This window comes from Hippopotamus amphibius, chromosome 7 (genome assembly GCF_030028045.1).
Source record: "Hippopotamus amphibius kiboko isolate mHipAmp2 chromosome 7, mHipAmp2.hap2, whole genome shotgun sequence".
NCBI classification, from domain to species: domain Eukaryota; kingdom Metazoa; phylum Chordata; class Mammalia; order Artiodactyla; family Hippopotamidae; genus Hippopotamus; species Hippopotamus amphibius.
The window spans coordinates 111,909,776-111,929,054 of record NC_080192.1 but is presented as its reverse complement, the minus strand read 5'-3'; the positions used below and the strand labels follow the sequence as shown (position 1 = coordinate 111,929,054).

The window sequence follows — 19,279 nt, the reverse complement described above, 5'->3', positions numbered from 1 at the left end:
TAAAATCTCTGATATTTTCAACAGAAACTTGTTACAAAAGCAAGTTTCCCCCCTCAAAGACTTAAAGTCTTTGTAATATTTTTCCTGAAGAATAAGAAATTCTCAAGATTCGTAAGACTTCAGATATGAACATTCAGTTTTATGTAATCATTTCCAGCATGGAGAAAAAATTTAGGAGCCCAGGACTCATTACATTAGAGCAACATGATACCCCACAGAGCACAGAAGAACCATGGTGATGCAACTCCATCACGTTAAAAACAACTTAATATTAACACGTGTTTTGTGGGCTAAACACACAGGATTTAAGACTCCACAAAGAACCGTGCTGCAAGGGCAAAATACTTCTAGTTGTCTATCCACTCTGGACACTTTTAAAAGAGACTTTCATACTTGTTTATTTTTATCCATTGGTTTTACTCAGTCTTAAAGTAATCACATCAACAAACCAATAAATTCAAGAGCACAGTCATTTTATAAAAAGTAGTTATAGATAAAGCAGGTCATCATGTAATACAGGCAGACATTCAACGATTTAAAAAGAGAGTTTATACTCTAAGAGCTAACCTGGCTTTCTTAACTGTGGTTATAGAGCAAGCGGTGAGACACAAAAGTTCGGTAATAATTTGTTACACCAAAACCCACAGATTCTATATATATTCAAAAGTTTACTGCTCTTAATATTAAAGATGAAATATAAATTCCAATGTGGCAAAGGAGGGAAACCTGCTACCCCTTTACACTCTCTGCCGGGAGCTGAATTCACCCAGGTGAGCACGTAGCAGCAGCACACTTTAGTTTTGCTTAAAGGAGTGTGGCTTCACCACATCTGCTGTCTCAGCAGTCAAATCAAAGGGGTGGCGGCGAGAACTGCACTTTAATCATCATCAAAGAATCTTTTCAAACTCCTAAATTCTTTGTTAAACCGAGAAACTGAACTGGGCCAAAATCCTTAAAAATCTTCATTGGTGCAAAATCCGCAAGTAATGGTAAATTCAAGTAGAGTGCATTTACAGAAAGGCCCAAGAACAACCTACTGTGCTTAGAAGCTGGTAGGTATCTAGTGAAGGTAATAAAGAAATGGCTTTTGTTAGCATATCATCAGCCACAGAAAGTTATAGCAAGTACTTTTTCATAAGAACTTGGCAGCTTTTGAAAACACATATTGCAGATAAACTTTTAAAAAATGTAACCCTTTCAGAAAGGGTAACCAGGTTGTTCTGAAAGCCCTTCTAGACTTTGATCTGAGAGTATAGTTTTAAATGGTATGCAGCTATATGGGTGGCAGGGGAGCACTTTTAGTATCATTGCTTGGTACCATTTGCAGTGTCTTGGGAGCACTTCCTGCATCTAAACACATTCTTGGATCTATGAGCAGCAGAAAAAAACAAGAAGCTGCATAGATTAAGGAATGCAGTTGTCTTCCAAAAGACTTGGTTAATAAGCATCAGACTGTTAACCTGCTTCTAACTTCTGAAAAACAGTAAATGTTTCCTCCCTTTCAAAGGCCTGTTATATGTGCACGGAAGCTAGATACTCGATGCATGTTGCATTAATTGTATGTGGGAGAACATAACCTTAGAAAGCTGTTTTATTCTATTTTAGCAATTTAGTACAGGAAATTAACTTTGTAAAAAAAAAAAGCCAGTTAAAATGTGCTTATATAGACATCCTCTAAAAGTATGAGATTTAGCATGATCTTCTCTTTAGAAAAGTTGAAGAAGACATAGCTCATATAGTTACATCAAACAAAATATCTAAGATTAGTGAAATAATAACAAATGCCACAAAGAAAAAGCAGCGCTAATTTGTACGTAGCTTTTCCTACTTCAGAACCACTTGCTAGGTGTGATATACTGTGATTATGATATAATTAAAACTACAATTTTAAAAAATCAAATGTATATACATATATATCCAAATGAGTATAAGTATATAAAAATGGGAAGGCATCATGTATTGAAATGCTGTGATTATTGAGCTAAAGATTTCTAACATCCTGTCTTAGAAATTGCCTTAGAAATAAATTTACAAGTGACAAAGGAAAATCAATTTTCTTACACTTGTTAAAACAATAATCCCCCATTAAAAAAAAAAACCCACAGAATAAAAGCCCAACAACCCAATTATTCAGTTTGATCATCCTCTTTCCATTGAGTCTGGGTTGTTTTAAACACGCTCATACTCACACACACACACACACACACACACACACACCCCATCCTCAAATGACAAAGATTTGCTAAAATCAAAGCTCTTCAAAGGAATGTGACAAAATGCTGAAGTGAATTAAAAGTAATTTAGAAAAGCATTCAGCTTTCTTCAATAAAGATTTATTTACTGTGGAAGAAGACTCTATGAAAGATGATAATAGAGCCTTTGCCTTGAGTGAGCTTAGTCTAATTTAAATAATGACAGTATATTGGAATAAACAATCTTCCACTTGCTTCTGCTCTTTTAGAGGCAGATTTTATTTGCACATAAATAGATATTTTGAAAGTGCTCAATAAAGATGATTTCATTTAATTCTCTCAAAAATTTATTGTGGATATAGATTTGCAGATAAGGAAATCTAAACTCAGATTAAGTGACCTGCCCAAAGTCACACAGCTGAGACCACAAGGTTGTAGATAAGGTAAAAGTCGTCATATATCACGTCTTCATTAGCACTGCTTACCCCTTAACTTTGGGAGATTTTCAATATAGACAGAATATTTAGATCCCAGATAAAATCTGGCACCCAGGACCACTGCCTGGGAGCAATTTATTATTATTTTTTAAACCAAATTCAAAAGGAAAAAGTTTTGCTCTTTTTGAGTTACCGAATAAGAGCTGTACAAAATTAAGTTAGTGGTTTCAAAGGCTGCAGACTTTCTACAGCTCAAAAACACTGTGTTCAGAATTCATATAATTTAATTTACTGTCTGTAAAGCCATAACGTGGATTAGTGCCTGTGAATATTTGAAAGAGGAGGGCAAATAAAAAAGTAGTATTCAAAAACATACAGGCTAGTGATAGCAGAGCTGAAATTAAACAGCTCTGGCACTACTAGGGGATAAAGCCTATGTACTGGAATAAAGAACTTTTTTCCTCGGGAAATAGCCTTTTTACTATGAATTTCATCCTGTCAAGAAATCCTCCTTTCAAGAAATTTGAAAATGCTTAACATCTGCTATTTCCATAAATCTCCCCCCACCCCGCCCCGCCCCCGGTTGTCCTCTGAATGAGCAGAGCCATTTTATTCCATTTAAAGGGTGGGCAATTGAGGTCAAAGTAATTTGCTTATGGTCACACAGAGTCAGAAGACAGGCTAAGATTAAAATCCATAGCTATAGTGGGGACAGGAAGATAATGGGAGACTAAATCAATACCCTACTGAGTTTCAGGCTCCAGACTGAGTGACCTAAACCTGAAGAAGAGAAGAGAAGGAGAAGGGCAAAAACTCTGAAGATGGAAGAGACTGAAGCAAGCACAACTTTATAGCCGGCCAGCAACTTCATCTACTACAAGGCTACACCAGATATGCAGGAGAGAAATCAGTGTTTTCTCCAATTCTAGGACCCAGTGTTAACATTAATTAACAATGCTAAATTATATTATAATTTAATTATATCTGAATCACAAGGCAAAACTTTTTTTCCCGGGAAACTAACAGCTGTAAATCAACCCCCCACCTTTTTCTTTTATGACTCCGCTTGACAGTCCCTTCTCAATCACAACAAAAATAATAGCAATGACTATAGCAATAACAATAGCTTACTCTCTCCCAGGTGCTAAGAATTCTATGTATATTAACTCATGTAATCCCATGAGATAGGTACTATTATTATCTTCATTTAACAGATAAGGAAAATGAGGTACAGGGAGGCTGAATAACTTTCCCAGATCAAATAGGCAGGATTTGAATCCAGGCAGTCTGGCACTGTACTGCGGAGTTAGGTACCATCTCGGATTCTTAAATTTCCTATTTACCTCTACCAACCTTGCCCAAAACTTTGTGTGGCGTGTGTTAGAACAGTGTGTAAGACATTAGATATGACAATCAGTTCCTAAGTATCCCACACCCTGGTCACCTGATTCTCAAGTGGGTAGAATCTTTTTCATCATTTTTCTCTTTTGTGAAAGCACTTTCAAAAATATGATGAATGTTACTTCCTGGAAATTATAGTAAGCTGGCTGGGTTTTCAACTACAGTACTAACAAGAAAAAAACAAACACCAAAAGTCACTTTTAGTAATCCGTACTTTTATCATCTTTATATTTTAGGTTTGGTCTCTTTTATGCTACCATGTCTCTTTATGAAAAGGCAATCTAACATTATCTAATCATAGCTTCACAGAAGAAAATGTGTGGAAACCAACTGATACACATCCTAAGACTTCACTTATCAAAAGCCAGAAAAGATTCTGCCTTAATTATCATATCTGAATGCTGCCGACTGTTGCAAGGCAAGTCCAGAAAAATTTAAGATCTTTCAAATTTGCAAATAACTTCTTAGGTCTGTTTACCTAATCTTCATTTATTTTACAGCATTTGTAGCTGGGTTTCTTTTCAGGCAAGTTTCTCACAAAGAAATATGTTTTTATCATTGTAGAAGTTAGTTGGCACACGAATGCGGAATCAAGCTGTGGTGAATTTTAGATGTGGGAGGTGCGCTAGACATACTCATTAGACTAAGTGACTTACCCCTCAGAAAAGTTACAAATCACCACAAGTCACTGGCCTTCTGAGTTGTTCACAGTTGAAACTATGAATACCAATGCTCTACTGCTGCCATTTTGTTTTGTTTTTTAAACAAAAACAAACTCAACTTCCTGTATTACAGCTGCTTATTAGCTAGAAGGCTTTTCTTCTTGCTGGGTAGAAAGCTAAAGTTGGGAAGAATGTGATAAAACCTCTGAAAGCAATGCTTAAAAAGAAAAAAGAGTTCAGAGGTGCTCAATCCTTGAACAGGAATGGGAAAGAAACAGAGATTGAGATTTGCTCAGTCACTAAACGTCTTCAGTATGGGCCACCAGACAGTCTGGTTTGACTTATGTTAGCTCCATGGCAGAGAGCAAGGCAGGACCTCCAAAGGGACTCTCCACCCTCTAGGCCCCCAACTGCTTTTAGCCCAGGAGCACCAGCTGGGATCCATGTATATTCATCTATCTAAACATAGAATCCTTGTTGGGTTAATTCTACGTTTGTGGGTCCCTCCCAGGCTTCATTGAGATATAACTGACATATAACATTATATAAGTTTAAGGTGTACAACCTGTTGATCTGACACACTTATTTTTTTTAATTAATTAATTAATTTATTGGCTGTGTTGGGTCTTCGTTGCTGCACATGGGCTCTCTAGTTATGGCGAGCAGGGGCTACTCTTCATTGTGGTGCGCAGGCTCCTGATTGCAGTGGCTTCTCTTGTTGCAGAGCACAGGCTCTAGGTGCATGGGCTTCAGTACTGGCAGCATATGGGCTCAACAGTTGTGGCTCATGGGGTTAGTTGCTCTGCGGCATGTGGTATCTTCCTGGGGCAGGGATCAAACCCGTGTCCCCTGCATTGGCAGGCAGATTCTTAACCACTGCGCCACCTAGGAAGCCTGATCTGATACACTTATAATTGCAATATGATTACCACCAGAACATTAGCTTAAGACCCCCATCAGGTCCCATAATTACCATTTCTTTCTGGGGGGTGAAATATTTAAGACCTACTCTCTTAGCAACTTTCAAGTATATAATAGAATGTTATTAACTATAATTACCATGCTGTACATTAAATCTCTAGAACTTATTCATCTTATAATTGGAAGTTTGTGCCCTTTGACCAACTTCTGGTCTTAAAAACCTGACACAAGTTTTTTCATAAATTAAGAATAAACACTGTGGGACTTCCCTGGTGGCACGGTGGTTAAGAATCTGCCTGCCAGTGCAGGGGACACAGGTTTGATCCCTGGTCTGGGAAGATCCCATATGCCGCGGAGCAACAAAGCCCGTGCACAACTACTGAGCCTGCACTCTACAGCCTGCGTGTCACAACTACTGAAGCCTGCGTGCCACAACTACTGAAGCCTGCGTGCCACAACTACTGAAGCCCACGTGCCTAGAGCCCGTGCTCCACAACAAGAGAAGCCACCACAATGAGCAGCCTGTGCACTGCAACAAAGAGGAGCCCCACTTGCCACAACTAGAGAAAGCCCACACAGCAACGAAGACCCAATGCAGCCAATAAATAAATAAAATAAAAAAAGAATAAACATTGCTTGGCTTTTGTATAGTAGATCTCCTGTCTCCAAGAAAATATTTTGTGAGGTTATATGATTACTCGTGTTCCAGACCTGAATTTTAAGTTGACGGTTGTTTACTCTCTGAAAACATACTTCTCCACATTGATTCCAAGGGTCAGAAATAGGTATATCAGCAGTAATAAAGGAAATACCACATTACTACTACAATAGTGCAGATACAGATATAAATCATCCCTTGACATACAGCTTACCTAGTCCATCATTTTGGTGCTGCATGTCATATTCTTGCTACACAGGTTGTTAGCCACTTCTAGAAACTAATCTTTTAAAAAATTTCCCTGATGGCCAAAACAGAAATAACGATTAAATACTAGCTAAAGCTTTATCAAAATGAGTGCTGAGTGACAATCTAGACATTAAATTTCCTGGCATTTTTCAAGTTAAATCAAGAACATAACAGCTTTCAAGCTTAACTATCTGGAGTGAATCAAATTCTTAATGCAGCAGATTCTTTGGGAGAGTGCCAGGTCTCACTGTGACATGGACAAATCAGCATAATGTGCAGCACAAAGCACTGCCTCCCGGCACCTTATTCCTTATTCGAGCAAAAGGGGAAATCTGATACTTGCCTTTGGCTCTCTTGATCAACCAGAATGGTGGGACAAAAACTGAGGAGATGTGGGGGAGTGGCTACTTCCACACAGGCTGCTTCTGGACTTCATTCTACTCACAGCAGCAATTTTATTCATGGCCCACAATAGCCAATACAATGAAATCACTCACACATGGAGACATCACGACAATTTTTGGATGATGGCAGAAAATGGGAAATAATCCTCTTTCATGGTCTGCCTCTGTGTTCTAGCCTATAAAATCCAGGAAGGCCTGGACTCTGGACACGATACTCTGTGGAGGCTTGGGATTCAATTTGAGGAGGTCCTAAAATCCCTTCAATCCACAAAGGATTCTGAAAGAAGCACTTACTCAACACAATGGCAGAAAGGATGATCAAGATGTTCTACCAACAGTTTTGCTTACACAGTTGCATTGACCTCAGTCAATTTAGACTATAGAAAAAAATATTTGAATTGGAGTAAAGCTAGAGACTTCATTTTGCTCTATTAAAATTGTTAATTACTAAGTAGTTCCGTTTCCTCAGTGTTCTCCTATGTAGTCATCTTTCATTCTTTATTTCTATCATTTATTCTTTCATTAAACAAATTATGCCATATCAGTCTGTGTCCTAATGCCACGAGACTAGAAGACACCACTGGGGGAGGAGGGGAGTGGTGATCAAAGTTTAGTTCTTTAACTTTTCTCTTCCCCACTCCCCTCTATTACAACGAGTTTCCACTTCATCCTCCAGTGTCTCTGGTATTCACATTATTTTTTGTCATTCATATCCACAATTACTGTCTTTCATACCCTTCATTCAATCTGTCAGCAAATCATATTGACTCTTCTTTAAAATTATACCTAGAATCTGACAACTTTTCACCAACTCTTCTATCATCTCAGTCTCAGTCATCACCATCTTTCACCTGAATTACTGCACTTAGCTTAACTGGTCTCCCTGTTTCTACCACTATTCCTGTTACTCTCCCTAATACAGCAAACAATGGGATTCTTTTAACATGTAAGTCAGAGCATGTCACTCTTCAGCATAAAAGCTTGCTGTGGCTCCTGATTTCACTCAGAATTAAGGCCAAGTCCCATAATAGCCTCCGAATGCCCTTTTGACCTGATCTCGTTTTCCCTCCCTTGCTCACTCTGCATTAGCCACACTGGCCTCCTTGCTATCCTTGACCATGCCAGGCCTGCTCCCACATTAGGGCCTTTACACTGTCTGGTCCCTCTTCCTGGAACACTATTCCCCCAGATATCTGCACAGCTAACTCCTTTACTTCCATCAAGACTTTGCTCAAATGTCACCTTGTCAATTAGGTCGACCCTGACCACCCTACTTAAATCTGCAAGCCCTTACCCATAACCCTGGGGATCCTGATCCCCATTACTCTGCTTTCTTTTTCCCACTGCTCTTATCACTTCTATCATACTACACAATTTATTTATTATGCTGGTTGTATACTGTCTGTCTCCTTGAAAGCAGGGATTTTTGAATTCCAAGACTGCAGAACAGTACCTGGAATACAGCAGGTACTCACTGAGAATCAGGTATATGTTTAATGAATGAATGAATAATCTGTTAATTCCAGCCTTGATTAATGGCAAGATAGTAGTGCCCTAACCATTCATCATGGGACAGGAGAGGAAGACCAAGCCTTTTTGTTTATTTGTCTGTCTTGTTTTTGTATGGGGTTGATGAGGAGGACTAATGGGAAGAGAAGAGGGAGTTATAAAGGGAGAGAGAAAGGAGGATACAAGTTTTAGTTTTAGGTATATTGAGTTTGAGTTGCGAAGATATTCACGAGAAAATCTCTCACAAGCAAATGGAAAGGGAGAGCTAGAGCTTAGGAGAAAGGCCTGGACTAGAGATGATGAAATGTAGGATTGGAATTAGCAGTGGAGGAGTGAGAGATAAAGACAGTCATGTGAGTGGGTGCAGTCATTCAGGGGAAAATACAGAATAAAAGAAGAAGGTGACGAAGGTAACAACTTGAAGAATATCTACATTTAGAGGGCCAGAGGAAGAAGAAAAGTCAGAGAAGACAGAATGTGAAAACAGTCATGGAAGGAGATCAGTAAATTGATGGTGTCAAATGTAGCAGAATGGGTAAGCGGTTTAAGGACAGAAAGAGGCCACTGGTTTTGACGATCAGGAGGTCATTAGTCGAGACAGTAATTGCAGAAGAGTGGTAAGGACAGAAGCCAATCTATAAAGGCTGAGAGAAAGCAAGCAATAAATATTAGAGGCAGATAACTCTTCTGAGAAGTTTGGCAATGAAAAGAAGGAGGATTGAGATAGAAGCTCTAGGAGGAAGTAAGATGAAAAGTGGTTGCTGCTTTTAGCTTTTAGGGAGGGAAGAACGGGAGATCAGAGCAGCAATATGTCTGTGGGGGAAAACAAAAGGAATAAATTATGGAGACATTGAAGATACAGAGACAGTCACAGCATTTTATAAAGCTAAAGGATCTTATTCACTTGGCTGCCACTCCCCAACACCCCCACCCGCCAACTTTTAGAGGTTGAGGCAGCTGCAACTCAGAGAGACCAAGAGAATGCCAAGGTCAAGTGTCCTTAGTGGCAACCAGCAAGAAGCAAGAGTGGAAAGAGTCACAGAATCAAAATACGGAAGGGTAGCTAGAGGAAGTGTGGGACAATGAGTAAAAGATGTGGAGACAATCTAAGGAAGGTAGCTCTGAATTTTTTCAGTGAAATAGAATGTAATCAACTAATGTGAGAAGATCCTGAAACAAGAGATTGAGAACAGAATGTGTTCAAAGGACTATTGAAATAAATCCTATCTGCAGCAATAGTAGGTTTCTTAACCCCGTGTTCCCCTTATGTATTGTATAATATGGATTTTCTTACTATGTTTTTAAATTGACATTTACTAAAGACCTCAAATTATTCCTTACTCTTTCTCTCTTACTTAAAAACATCTTCTGGCAGAGGTAAGTACAATTTTAGGATGAATATGCTACTCTTGCTCTTCACCCTCTTTCTAGTTTAAAATGAGAAGACACCAAATGTGGTCACTATCAAGCTGCTTATTTTGAAATGTACATGTCTCATTCTGAAAAAACACAATGAAAGGAGTTCTTTTCAGTGCAATATTCAGGAAACATCATATCTGCAGCAGAACAGCATAAAATTATACATACTCTACATGAAGAATCTATTTCCTACGGATCCCTTAATAAAATAAATAGCAAAGATTCCTTTATTGGAGGAGGTAATGTTTTCTCCAGAGGAAAGAGAGAGTATAATTTCAGCCATGTGATGACAGAAAATAACACTCAAAGCTAGGGTATTACAGATACTTTTTTTTTTTCCTCTTTCCTTAAGAAGCACACAAAACACAAGTCTTGTTACATTTTTGTGCTGCATGCAGACTGTCTTTAAGGGTATGATTCCCTTAATCTGAAAGACCATTATGATTACATTTAAATCTGGTTCCAAACCAGCTTTTTAATTGTGAGCTCAGGCTTTGGAGTGTCACAGATCTGATTCAAATCTTGGTTCCACCAGCTGAATTATCGTAGGCAATTTACTTCACCCATCTGAGACTTTGTATACTTAAAGAAGTGAGACTATTAATAGTACTAACCTCATTAGATTGCTGTGGGGTTTAAATAAAACGATGCTTCTAAAGAAAGCGCCTGGTAATGAGGAAACACTCAATGAATGTTTGTTTTTATTGGACTATTAACTATGCCTCAAATCTGACCTGTGCTATATTTTCCTGTCTCCAACCCTTTAATCATCTCTCCTCCTCTTTCTACTGGCTGAAAGACCTAGCCCAAATGTCACCTCATGCATGAAATCTTGTAAGAAACGCCTATCTGGAAATGAGATCTTTCTCCTGTGAACAAGTTTGTGCTTCACAAAGGACCCTTAGTAATTATTGACCTCTATCATGATTATTTGTGAATAAGTTTCATCCTCCCTATTTTGGTAGGCTCCTCGGGACCATAAATCACCTGTACTCATTTTTATATTCTTCAGGCCCTATTACAGTGCTCTGTACATTTGAAGTGGTGAATGAAATCATCAACAATAAAATGCATAGAGTAAAAACTGAAACCATAAAGAACATGAAAAAATATGGAGAACACTGAATTGATCTTAGAAATCAGGTATCTTAAGAAAAAAACAATTTGCACAAAAGCAAGAAAAAGAATAAAAGGTTTATTTCATAAAATTAAACACTCATATTTCAAAAACATAACAGCATTATAAGCAGATGTAAAATTAAACAAACTAGAAAAAATTTCAGTCCATACAACAAAACACCTCAATATTTAATAGAGAATCCCTACATGTAAATAAAACTTTTCGGTAATATAGATGATAAAAATAGTTAAAAAAAAAAAAAGTACACTTTTTTTTAAAATCACTACATGACTAATTTAGGTTACAAAATATCATGATCTCAGTTTTCTAAAATATGAACGTGAGAGAGAATAACATAAGTGCAAAAATAAAAAGATTTAACAGCTTCACATTTTGGTGTGTTTCTGGGAGTAACATCATGGTAGGGTAGCATTAAAGCTATTTATGTTCCTACTGCTTTTCTAATATAACTAAAAATGAAATTTGCTGCAATGGAACTTACTTTTACAGAACGGAAGTCAAACCAGTGATGACCTAATCACATCTGTAATGGGCTTTTTCTTCCCCAGGAAGATACTTTTGTAACACTATATGAAAGTATGAACTACCTATGTTGAGTGATGTCTCTACTAAGTACACCTGAAAGCAAGAAATGACTATCACAGTTCCAAAGTGGATAATGGGGATGGTAAGCAAAATTAGATAAATTACCAGTTTCGTCTCCAGATTTTAAAGGTCAGGAGTTGAACTTCATGTAGAGAAATTTCCCATGAAAAAGTCTTCACGTACCCTGGTTCTGAGAGACAAGGTTACTCCCAAAGGAAGTATGGAGAAGGGTGAAGTCACTAGTAGAGCTTTTATGCTCCACATGCAGAAACTAGCCCATGTGAAAACTGGCAGAGAAGTCTTGTCTTACAGGAGAAATTCAAGATTTCTCAGGCTTGAAAATTGCTGGTGGCATTATAAATCAGTATGTTACTTGGCAATGTATATTAAGAGCCACATAAACTTTCAAACCCTTTGGCAGAGTAATTCTACTTCTAGGAATCCACTGTAAGGAACCACTACTAGTACTACTATTACTAAACTATAGTTCAATCACTTGATGGAATATTACTTAGCCTTTTTAAAAGGGATATGCAGAAATAAAAAAATTTATGCTTATATTAGAAAGCAAACTGAAAAACTTGTAAACCACATTAGAACTACATCATAGAACAAACAAAAATGTACATTAAAAAACAGACAGTGGCTTGCATATAGCAAAATGTTGATTTAGTACCCACAGTGACGTCAATTATTGCAAGAAATCTATGTGCACACATGCATCTTCTCAAACAACAAACACTAAAAATACTATATACTATGAGGCCACAATTTTTTTTAATATTAAAAGAATGAGAATCATGTGCTAGGATTAAGAATGGGACAAGGATGCCCATTCTCACGACTCCTATTCAACATTATACTGAAAGTTCTGGCCATTGTAATAGGCAAGAAAAAGAAATAAAAAGCATACAGATTAAAAAAGAAGTAGTAAAATCTTGAGAAGGAAAGACGGAGTTGGTGGAATCAGGCTTCCTGACTTCAGGCTATAGTACAAGGCTACAGTGATCAAGACACTATGGTACTGGCACAAAAACTGAAATATAGATCAATGGAACAGGATAGAAAGCCCAGAGATAAACTATGGTCAACTAATCTATGACAGAGGAGGCAAGGATATACAATGGAGAAAAGGCAGCCTCTTCAATAAGTGGTGCTGGGAAAACTGGACAGCTACATGGAAAAGAATGAAATTAGAACACTCCCTAACACCATACACAAAAATAAACTCAAAATGGATTAAAGACCTAAATGTAAGGCGAGACACTATAAAACTCTTAGAGGAAAACATAGGAAGAACACTCTTCAACGTAAATAACAGCAAGATCTTTTTTGATGCATCCCCCAGAGTAATGGAAATAAAAACAAAATAAATAAGTGGGACCTAATGAAACTTCAAAGCTTCTGCACAGCAAAGGAAACTATAAGCAAGACGAAAAGACAACCCTCAGAATGGGAGAAAATATTTGCAAACGAATCAACAGACAAAGGATTAATCTCCAAAATATATAAACAGTTCATCCAGCTCAATATCAAAAAAACAAACAACCCAATCCAAAAATGGGCAGAAGACCTAAATAGGCATTTCTCCAAAGAAGACATACAGATGGCCAAGAGGCACATGAAAAGCTGCTCAACATCACTAATTATTAGAGAAATGCAAATCAAAATGACAATGAGGTATCACTTCACACCGGTTAGAATGGGCATCATCAGAAAATCTACAAACAGTAAATGCTGGAGAGGGTGTGAAGAAAAAGGAATGCTCTTGCATTGCTGGTGGGAATGTAAATTGATACAGCCACTATGGAAAACAGTACGGAGGTTCCTTGCAAAACTAAAAATAGAAATACCATATAACCCAGCATTCCCACTACTGGGCATATACCCAGAGAATACCATAATTCAAAAACACACATGCACTCCAATGTTCACTGCAGCACTATTTACAATAGCCAGGACATGGAAGCAACCTCAATGTCCATCAACAGATGAATGGGTAAAGAAGATGTGGTACATACATACAATGGAATATTACTCAGCTGTAAAAAGCAATGAAACTGGGACATTTTTAGAGACATGGATGGACCTAGAGACTGTCATACAGAGTGAAGTGAGTCAGAAAGAGAAAAACAAATATTGTATATTAACACATATATGTGGACTATAGAAAAATGGTACACATCAACCGGTTTGCAAGGCAGAAATAGAGACACAGATGTAGAGAACAAACATATGGACACCAAGTGGGGAAAGCAGGGAGGATTGGGGTGGGGAATGAATTGGGAGACTGGGATACCAAATTGTACACTCTAAATATATGCAGTTTGTTGTAAAAAAAAAAAAAAAAAAAGAAGTAGTAAAGCTTTCATCTATTTGCTGATAACATAATTGTTTATGTAGGAAATTTAAAAAATCTACAAACACCTACTAAGAGCTAGTAAGTGAATTTATTAGCAAGGCCACAGCAAACAAGGTTACTACAAAAAAATCAATAGTTTTTACATATTATCAGCAAAAAATTAGTAACAAATTTTTAAAAATTCCATTTACAATAGTGCTGAAAAGTATAAAATACATTTAATAAAACATATGCAAGACCTCTACACTAGAAACTAAAAACATTGCTGAGGGAAATGACAGAAGATCTAAATAAATTGAAAGATTAATTAAGTTCTTGATCAAAAAACTCAATAAATATTATGAAGACATCAACTATTCTGAAATTCACCTACAGACTCAATGTAATTCCAATCATAATCCCACCAGGTTTTGTTTTTTAATGTAAATTGACAAGTTCATTCTAAAATTTACAGGAAAATCAATCATCTAGAATACTCAGAGCAACATTAAAAAACAAAGTTGGAGGACTTACACTATCTGACTTCAAAACTTAGCATAAAACTACAGTAATCAAGATAGTGTGGTACTGACAAACAGATCAATGAAACACAATGCAGAGTCCAAAATAGACCCACACTTATACAGTCATCTGATTTTCAACAAAGGTACAAAATAATAGGTAAAGGAAAGTTGTGTTGTTGTTATTTCTCAAAATGGTGCTGGGATACCAAATGTTCATAATGAAGAAAAAAAAATGAACCATGACCCCTACTTCAAATCATACACAAAATCTAACTTGAGATATATCCCTGACCTAAACGTAAAAGCTAAAGCCATCAAGCTTTAAAAAGAAAACATTGAGGAACAGATTCATAACTTGAGGTATGCAAAAGTTTCTTAGGACATAGAAAGCAGTAACTTCATATAAAAGAAAAAAGTGGATAAATTGGACATCATCAAAATTAAAAACTTCTGCACATCAAAAGACATTAGTAAGAAAATAAAAAGGTAAGCCACAAACTGGGACAAAATATTTGTGGAACGTATATTTGACAAAGGACTAATATGCAGAATATGTTTTTAACATCCCAACTCAATAATAAAAAAGGTAAACAACTCAATTAGAAAATGCCTAAATGATATGAACAGATAGTTCACAAAAGAAGATATACAAATGGCTAGTAAGCACATGAGAAAGTGCTCAATGTCACCAGGGACATGCAAATTAAAACCACAAAGAGCTACTACCACATATACATATATACTAGAATGGCTAAAATTAAAAAGACTAACATCAAATGATGGCAAAGAGAACATTGTTGGTGGAAGTGTAAAATGGTACAATACACTGGAGTGTAATCTAGAAGTTTCTAAGAAAACTAAACACTCACTTGATTTATGACCCAGCAAATCCTCTCCTAAATATTTTTCCAAGATAAATGAAAACAAAAGTCAACAACAACAAAAAATTATACAAGAATGTTCATAGCAGCTTTACTTATAATAGCCAAAAACTGGAAAAACCCCAAAACTGGAAATAGGCAAGCTTCCCTCAATAAGGAGAATAAACCATGGTATAATCATACAATGGCATATTACTCAACAATAAAAAGGAACCAGCTACTTACCCATGTTACAACATGAATTAAAAATCTCTAAACATGTTGAAAGTAGCCTTTTGCAAAAGAGTACAACTGTACGATATCATTTATATGAAGTTCAAGAAGAGGCAAACTAATCTTTGGCTGAAAAAATGAGAGCATGTGGTTAGCTCTGAGAGGCTAAGGCAGGGATTGTCTGGGAAGAGGTACAAGGGGATGTTTTAGGATGATGCAATGTTTTTTCTCTTGATAGAGGTTTGGGTCACACAGATGTAGATATTTATTTGCCAAAATTCAGCTCTTGTACACTTAAAATTTAAATGTATATGAATTTTACCTCAAAAGAAAAAAAATTAAGAATTACTGAATTCTAGTTAATGATTATTGGCTGACAGTGTTGATGTCTCCAATTTTCTTTTTAAAATATATATAAAAAAGAGATGGGCTAATGGACAAATAGATGGATAGATAAGTGGAAAAACAGGCACAGTAAAATGTTAATGATAAAATCTAGGTGTGGGTATACAGGAATTCACTGTAAAAATTTTTTCAACTTTTCTCTATGTTGAATATTTTCATAATAAAATGTTGGGAGAAACAGATAATGACAGAATATTATTTTCTACTTCTTTTTTTCTGTTTTCTAAATTTTCTATAATGTGCGATAGTCTTTACAATCAAACATTTTTGAAATAACTTACAATTACATTTCTTAAAATAATCAAATATAAATTATTTTAAAACGAGTTATAAATCTTACTTTAGATTCAATGAAAATTAAAACATCCACTATTTTTAAACTCACCATCATTTAATTCACTAAAAGCCTTAAAATATTTAGTTATGCAGCAAGTCACTGTTTTTGAACTAATTAAAAATTTTGAACTAATCAAATGTGGTACTAAGTTTGTTTTTCTTTTAACGTCTAATATTAAACTTTCCCATGTACTCAAACCTCCACCTGTGTTAATTAATGTATGCTCATTAAAAGTGCATCATTTCTGAGACTCTATAATAACTAAGCAGGGCAATATTTCTTAAGAAATCTGAGAGTTGGCTGTTTACTAAAGGGCTTTATCTTTAGATAAGCACAAGCTTTAAGCCAGGTGCTAGTCATTTGTGTCTTGTTAATTTCCAAAACAAACAGAGGAGAGTGCCATGCAATTTCCATTACACACACTTCACCATTAGGACCAGGGTTTATTAGCTTGACATTGCTCCAGGAATAATGGTTTCATTCCTCACTGAAATAAAATAATGTGCCACATAACTCAGCAATGCGGAACTTCTGAAAAATGTTGTCATGTTAAACATGGTCATATTTTTAAAGTCTCCATTATGTCAAAACAAAAGCCACTTCTGTAAAGAACTCACCCTGGGCACAGAGAATTCTCACATGGGCCTCAGACTTACCTCATTGCTATGTCATAAGATTCCGGGTGAATGCAAGTTTGGTCCAAAGGATTTGGCTTTAGTACAATATTCACTGCAGTTTTGCTCTTCTTCTTGCCTTGCTTCTCATTTGTGACCTCAACACCTGCTGAAGATGTCACAGCAACTCCCTGAATTTCGCTTGCAGATTCAGTTTGCTGACTACTGTAACCATTCAAAACAATATGGGGGGGGGGGGGCAGAAAAGAGTCTTTAATTAATTATGTGCTTATTTTTCTGCTACACAAATATACACAAACAGCAACCAAACTCTGACCATTCACTTCACAGAAATTACCACTTATTTGTATAAACGCTGTTAATAGGGTTTTCTGTTACTTAAAGCCAAAAACATTCTTAACTGATTCTGCCTATATAATTGGCATTCTAGGAGAGAACAGAGAAAAACGGAGGAAAATAAATTAGATAAGGAGAAGAAGAAGGTCATTTCTCAGAGCAGAAGGAAAACACAAGCTCCCCAAAGGAATCTACTGAATATAAAACAGAATGAATGGGAAAAGAGTGAAAAAGAGTCCTATTTGATAAACCACAGGGAAAGTTTAGAATATAATTTTAAAAATCAAGAGAGAAAAATAAAACAGATTACTTTGAAAGGAACTAGAATCAGACTGGCATCAGTTTTCTCACTGATAAACGCCAGATGCCAGAACACACTGGAATATTTTAAAAGTCTGAGACAAAATGAGTTTGAATCTAGAATCACATACCTAGCCAAACTAGCATTCAAATTAAAATCACTTTCAGGCATGTAAGGACTGAAGTACAACCCATATAATATACCCTCTCTGAAAAGAATTTCTTAAGTACATAACTCCAGCAAAAACAATGAATTCAAGAAAAATGATAATGTGGGCTACAAGAAATAGTGATGCGCATGGAAACCATAAAAAAATTATTAGGTTAAATAACTTCTCATGAATAATGTAAAAAATATATTAAAAGGACACAGTCTGAAACTAAAATCGCAGATCATCTCACCACAGGACACAGTGTTGAAAGGAGGAAGGTTGATAAGAGACCTAAGGTTCTAGTCTTCTCCAGGAGGACAGAGACACCTATTAACTCCAGAGACCAATGCAAATCAAATTTAAAGATCATCACCAGAAGAATAAAAGTAAGATATACAAGCTGAAATCACTAAGGGGAGATAAAGATGAGTAAGGAAGACAAGTAGAGAAACAGAGAGAAAACGTGTTAACTGATAAATCCAACAAACAGCATGAAACGAAAAGAATCAGGAGGCATGAAGAGAAAATATATAATAAGATGGGAAATCAAGTCCAAACATATCAATAAATACAATAAGTGTGAATATTAATAAGACTGAGCAAAACCAGAAATCTATTTGTTTTTAAGTCATATAAAAAACTGGGGGCTTCCTAGGTGGCACAGTGGTTGAGAATCCGCCTGCCAATGCAGGGGACACGGGCTTGATTCCTGCTCCAGGAAGATCCCACATGCCACAGAGCAACTAAGCCCGTGAGCCACAACTATTGAGCCCATGTGCTGCAACTACTGAAGCCCACGCACCTAGAGCCCGTGCTCCGCAACAAGAGAAGCCACGGCAATGAGGAGCCCGCACAACACAACAAAGAGTAGCCCCCACTCACCGCAATTAAAGAAAGCCCGCACACAGCAAAAAGGACCCAACACAGCCAATAAAAAAAAAAAAAAAAAAAAAAAAAAAAAGACAGGGGAGGGGCAGCAGACAGAAAGGGACCAGCACGTGAGCCGAAGCCAAACCCCATGCCACACCCCACTGCCTGTCCCCGCCATAAAAAAAAAAACAAAAAACTGAACTGAAAATAAAAACTACCAAGCATACTTTGAGAAGGCAGATATAGCAATAATCCCAGCAAACAAAACCGATTTCAAAGTAAAAAGCATTCAATGAGATAGCAATAATCATTCCAAATAAATAGATGACCTGTCAGGGAGACAGAACAGTCATGAATCTTCAAGTCTTTCATCACCAGTTGAAAAAATTAAGGCTTTAAAGCAACCTAAATGTTCATCAACAGGGCACTGATTAGATTAAATTATAGTCCATCTATAAATTAAATACTGTGCAGGTATTATATAAAGAATGATATAAATCAATATGTAATATTTGGAAAGAGATCCAAGATACACTACTGAAACAAATAAAACAAGTTTCAAATAGTTGTATGGCATGATTCCTTATGCATGCATTTAAAAATAATAAATGTTATCAATTTATATAAATACAAATTTATTTTCAGGAAGCAATATATAAGAAAATATGTTGAAGTGACAAGTTGAATTGCCCTTTTCATTTTATTCT

The 19,279-nt window shown here is 36.5% G+C and overlaps 1 protein-coding gene across 6 annotated transcripts in view; it reads right to left on the bottom strand.

The window, feature by feature from the left end:
- SRBD1 (S1 RNA binding domain 1) overlaps positions 1-19,279 on the bottom strand; it is a 215,745-nt gene that overhangs the window by 8,976 nt on the left and 187,490 nt on the right. For 5 of the 6 annotated variants that reach the window (XM_057741939.1, XM_057741944.1, XM_057741943.1 and 2 more), the window contains exon 19: positions 16,936-17,118. In XM_057741939.1, coding sequence (XP_057597922.1) covers positions 16,936-17,118 — 183 coding nt within the window. The remainder of the gene's footprint in view (positions 1-16,935; positions 17,119-19,279) is intronic. The other variant, XM_057741940.1, reaches the window with a different exon arrangement.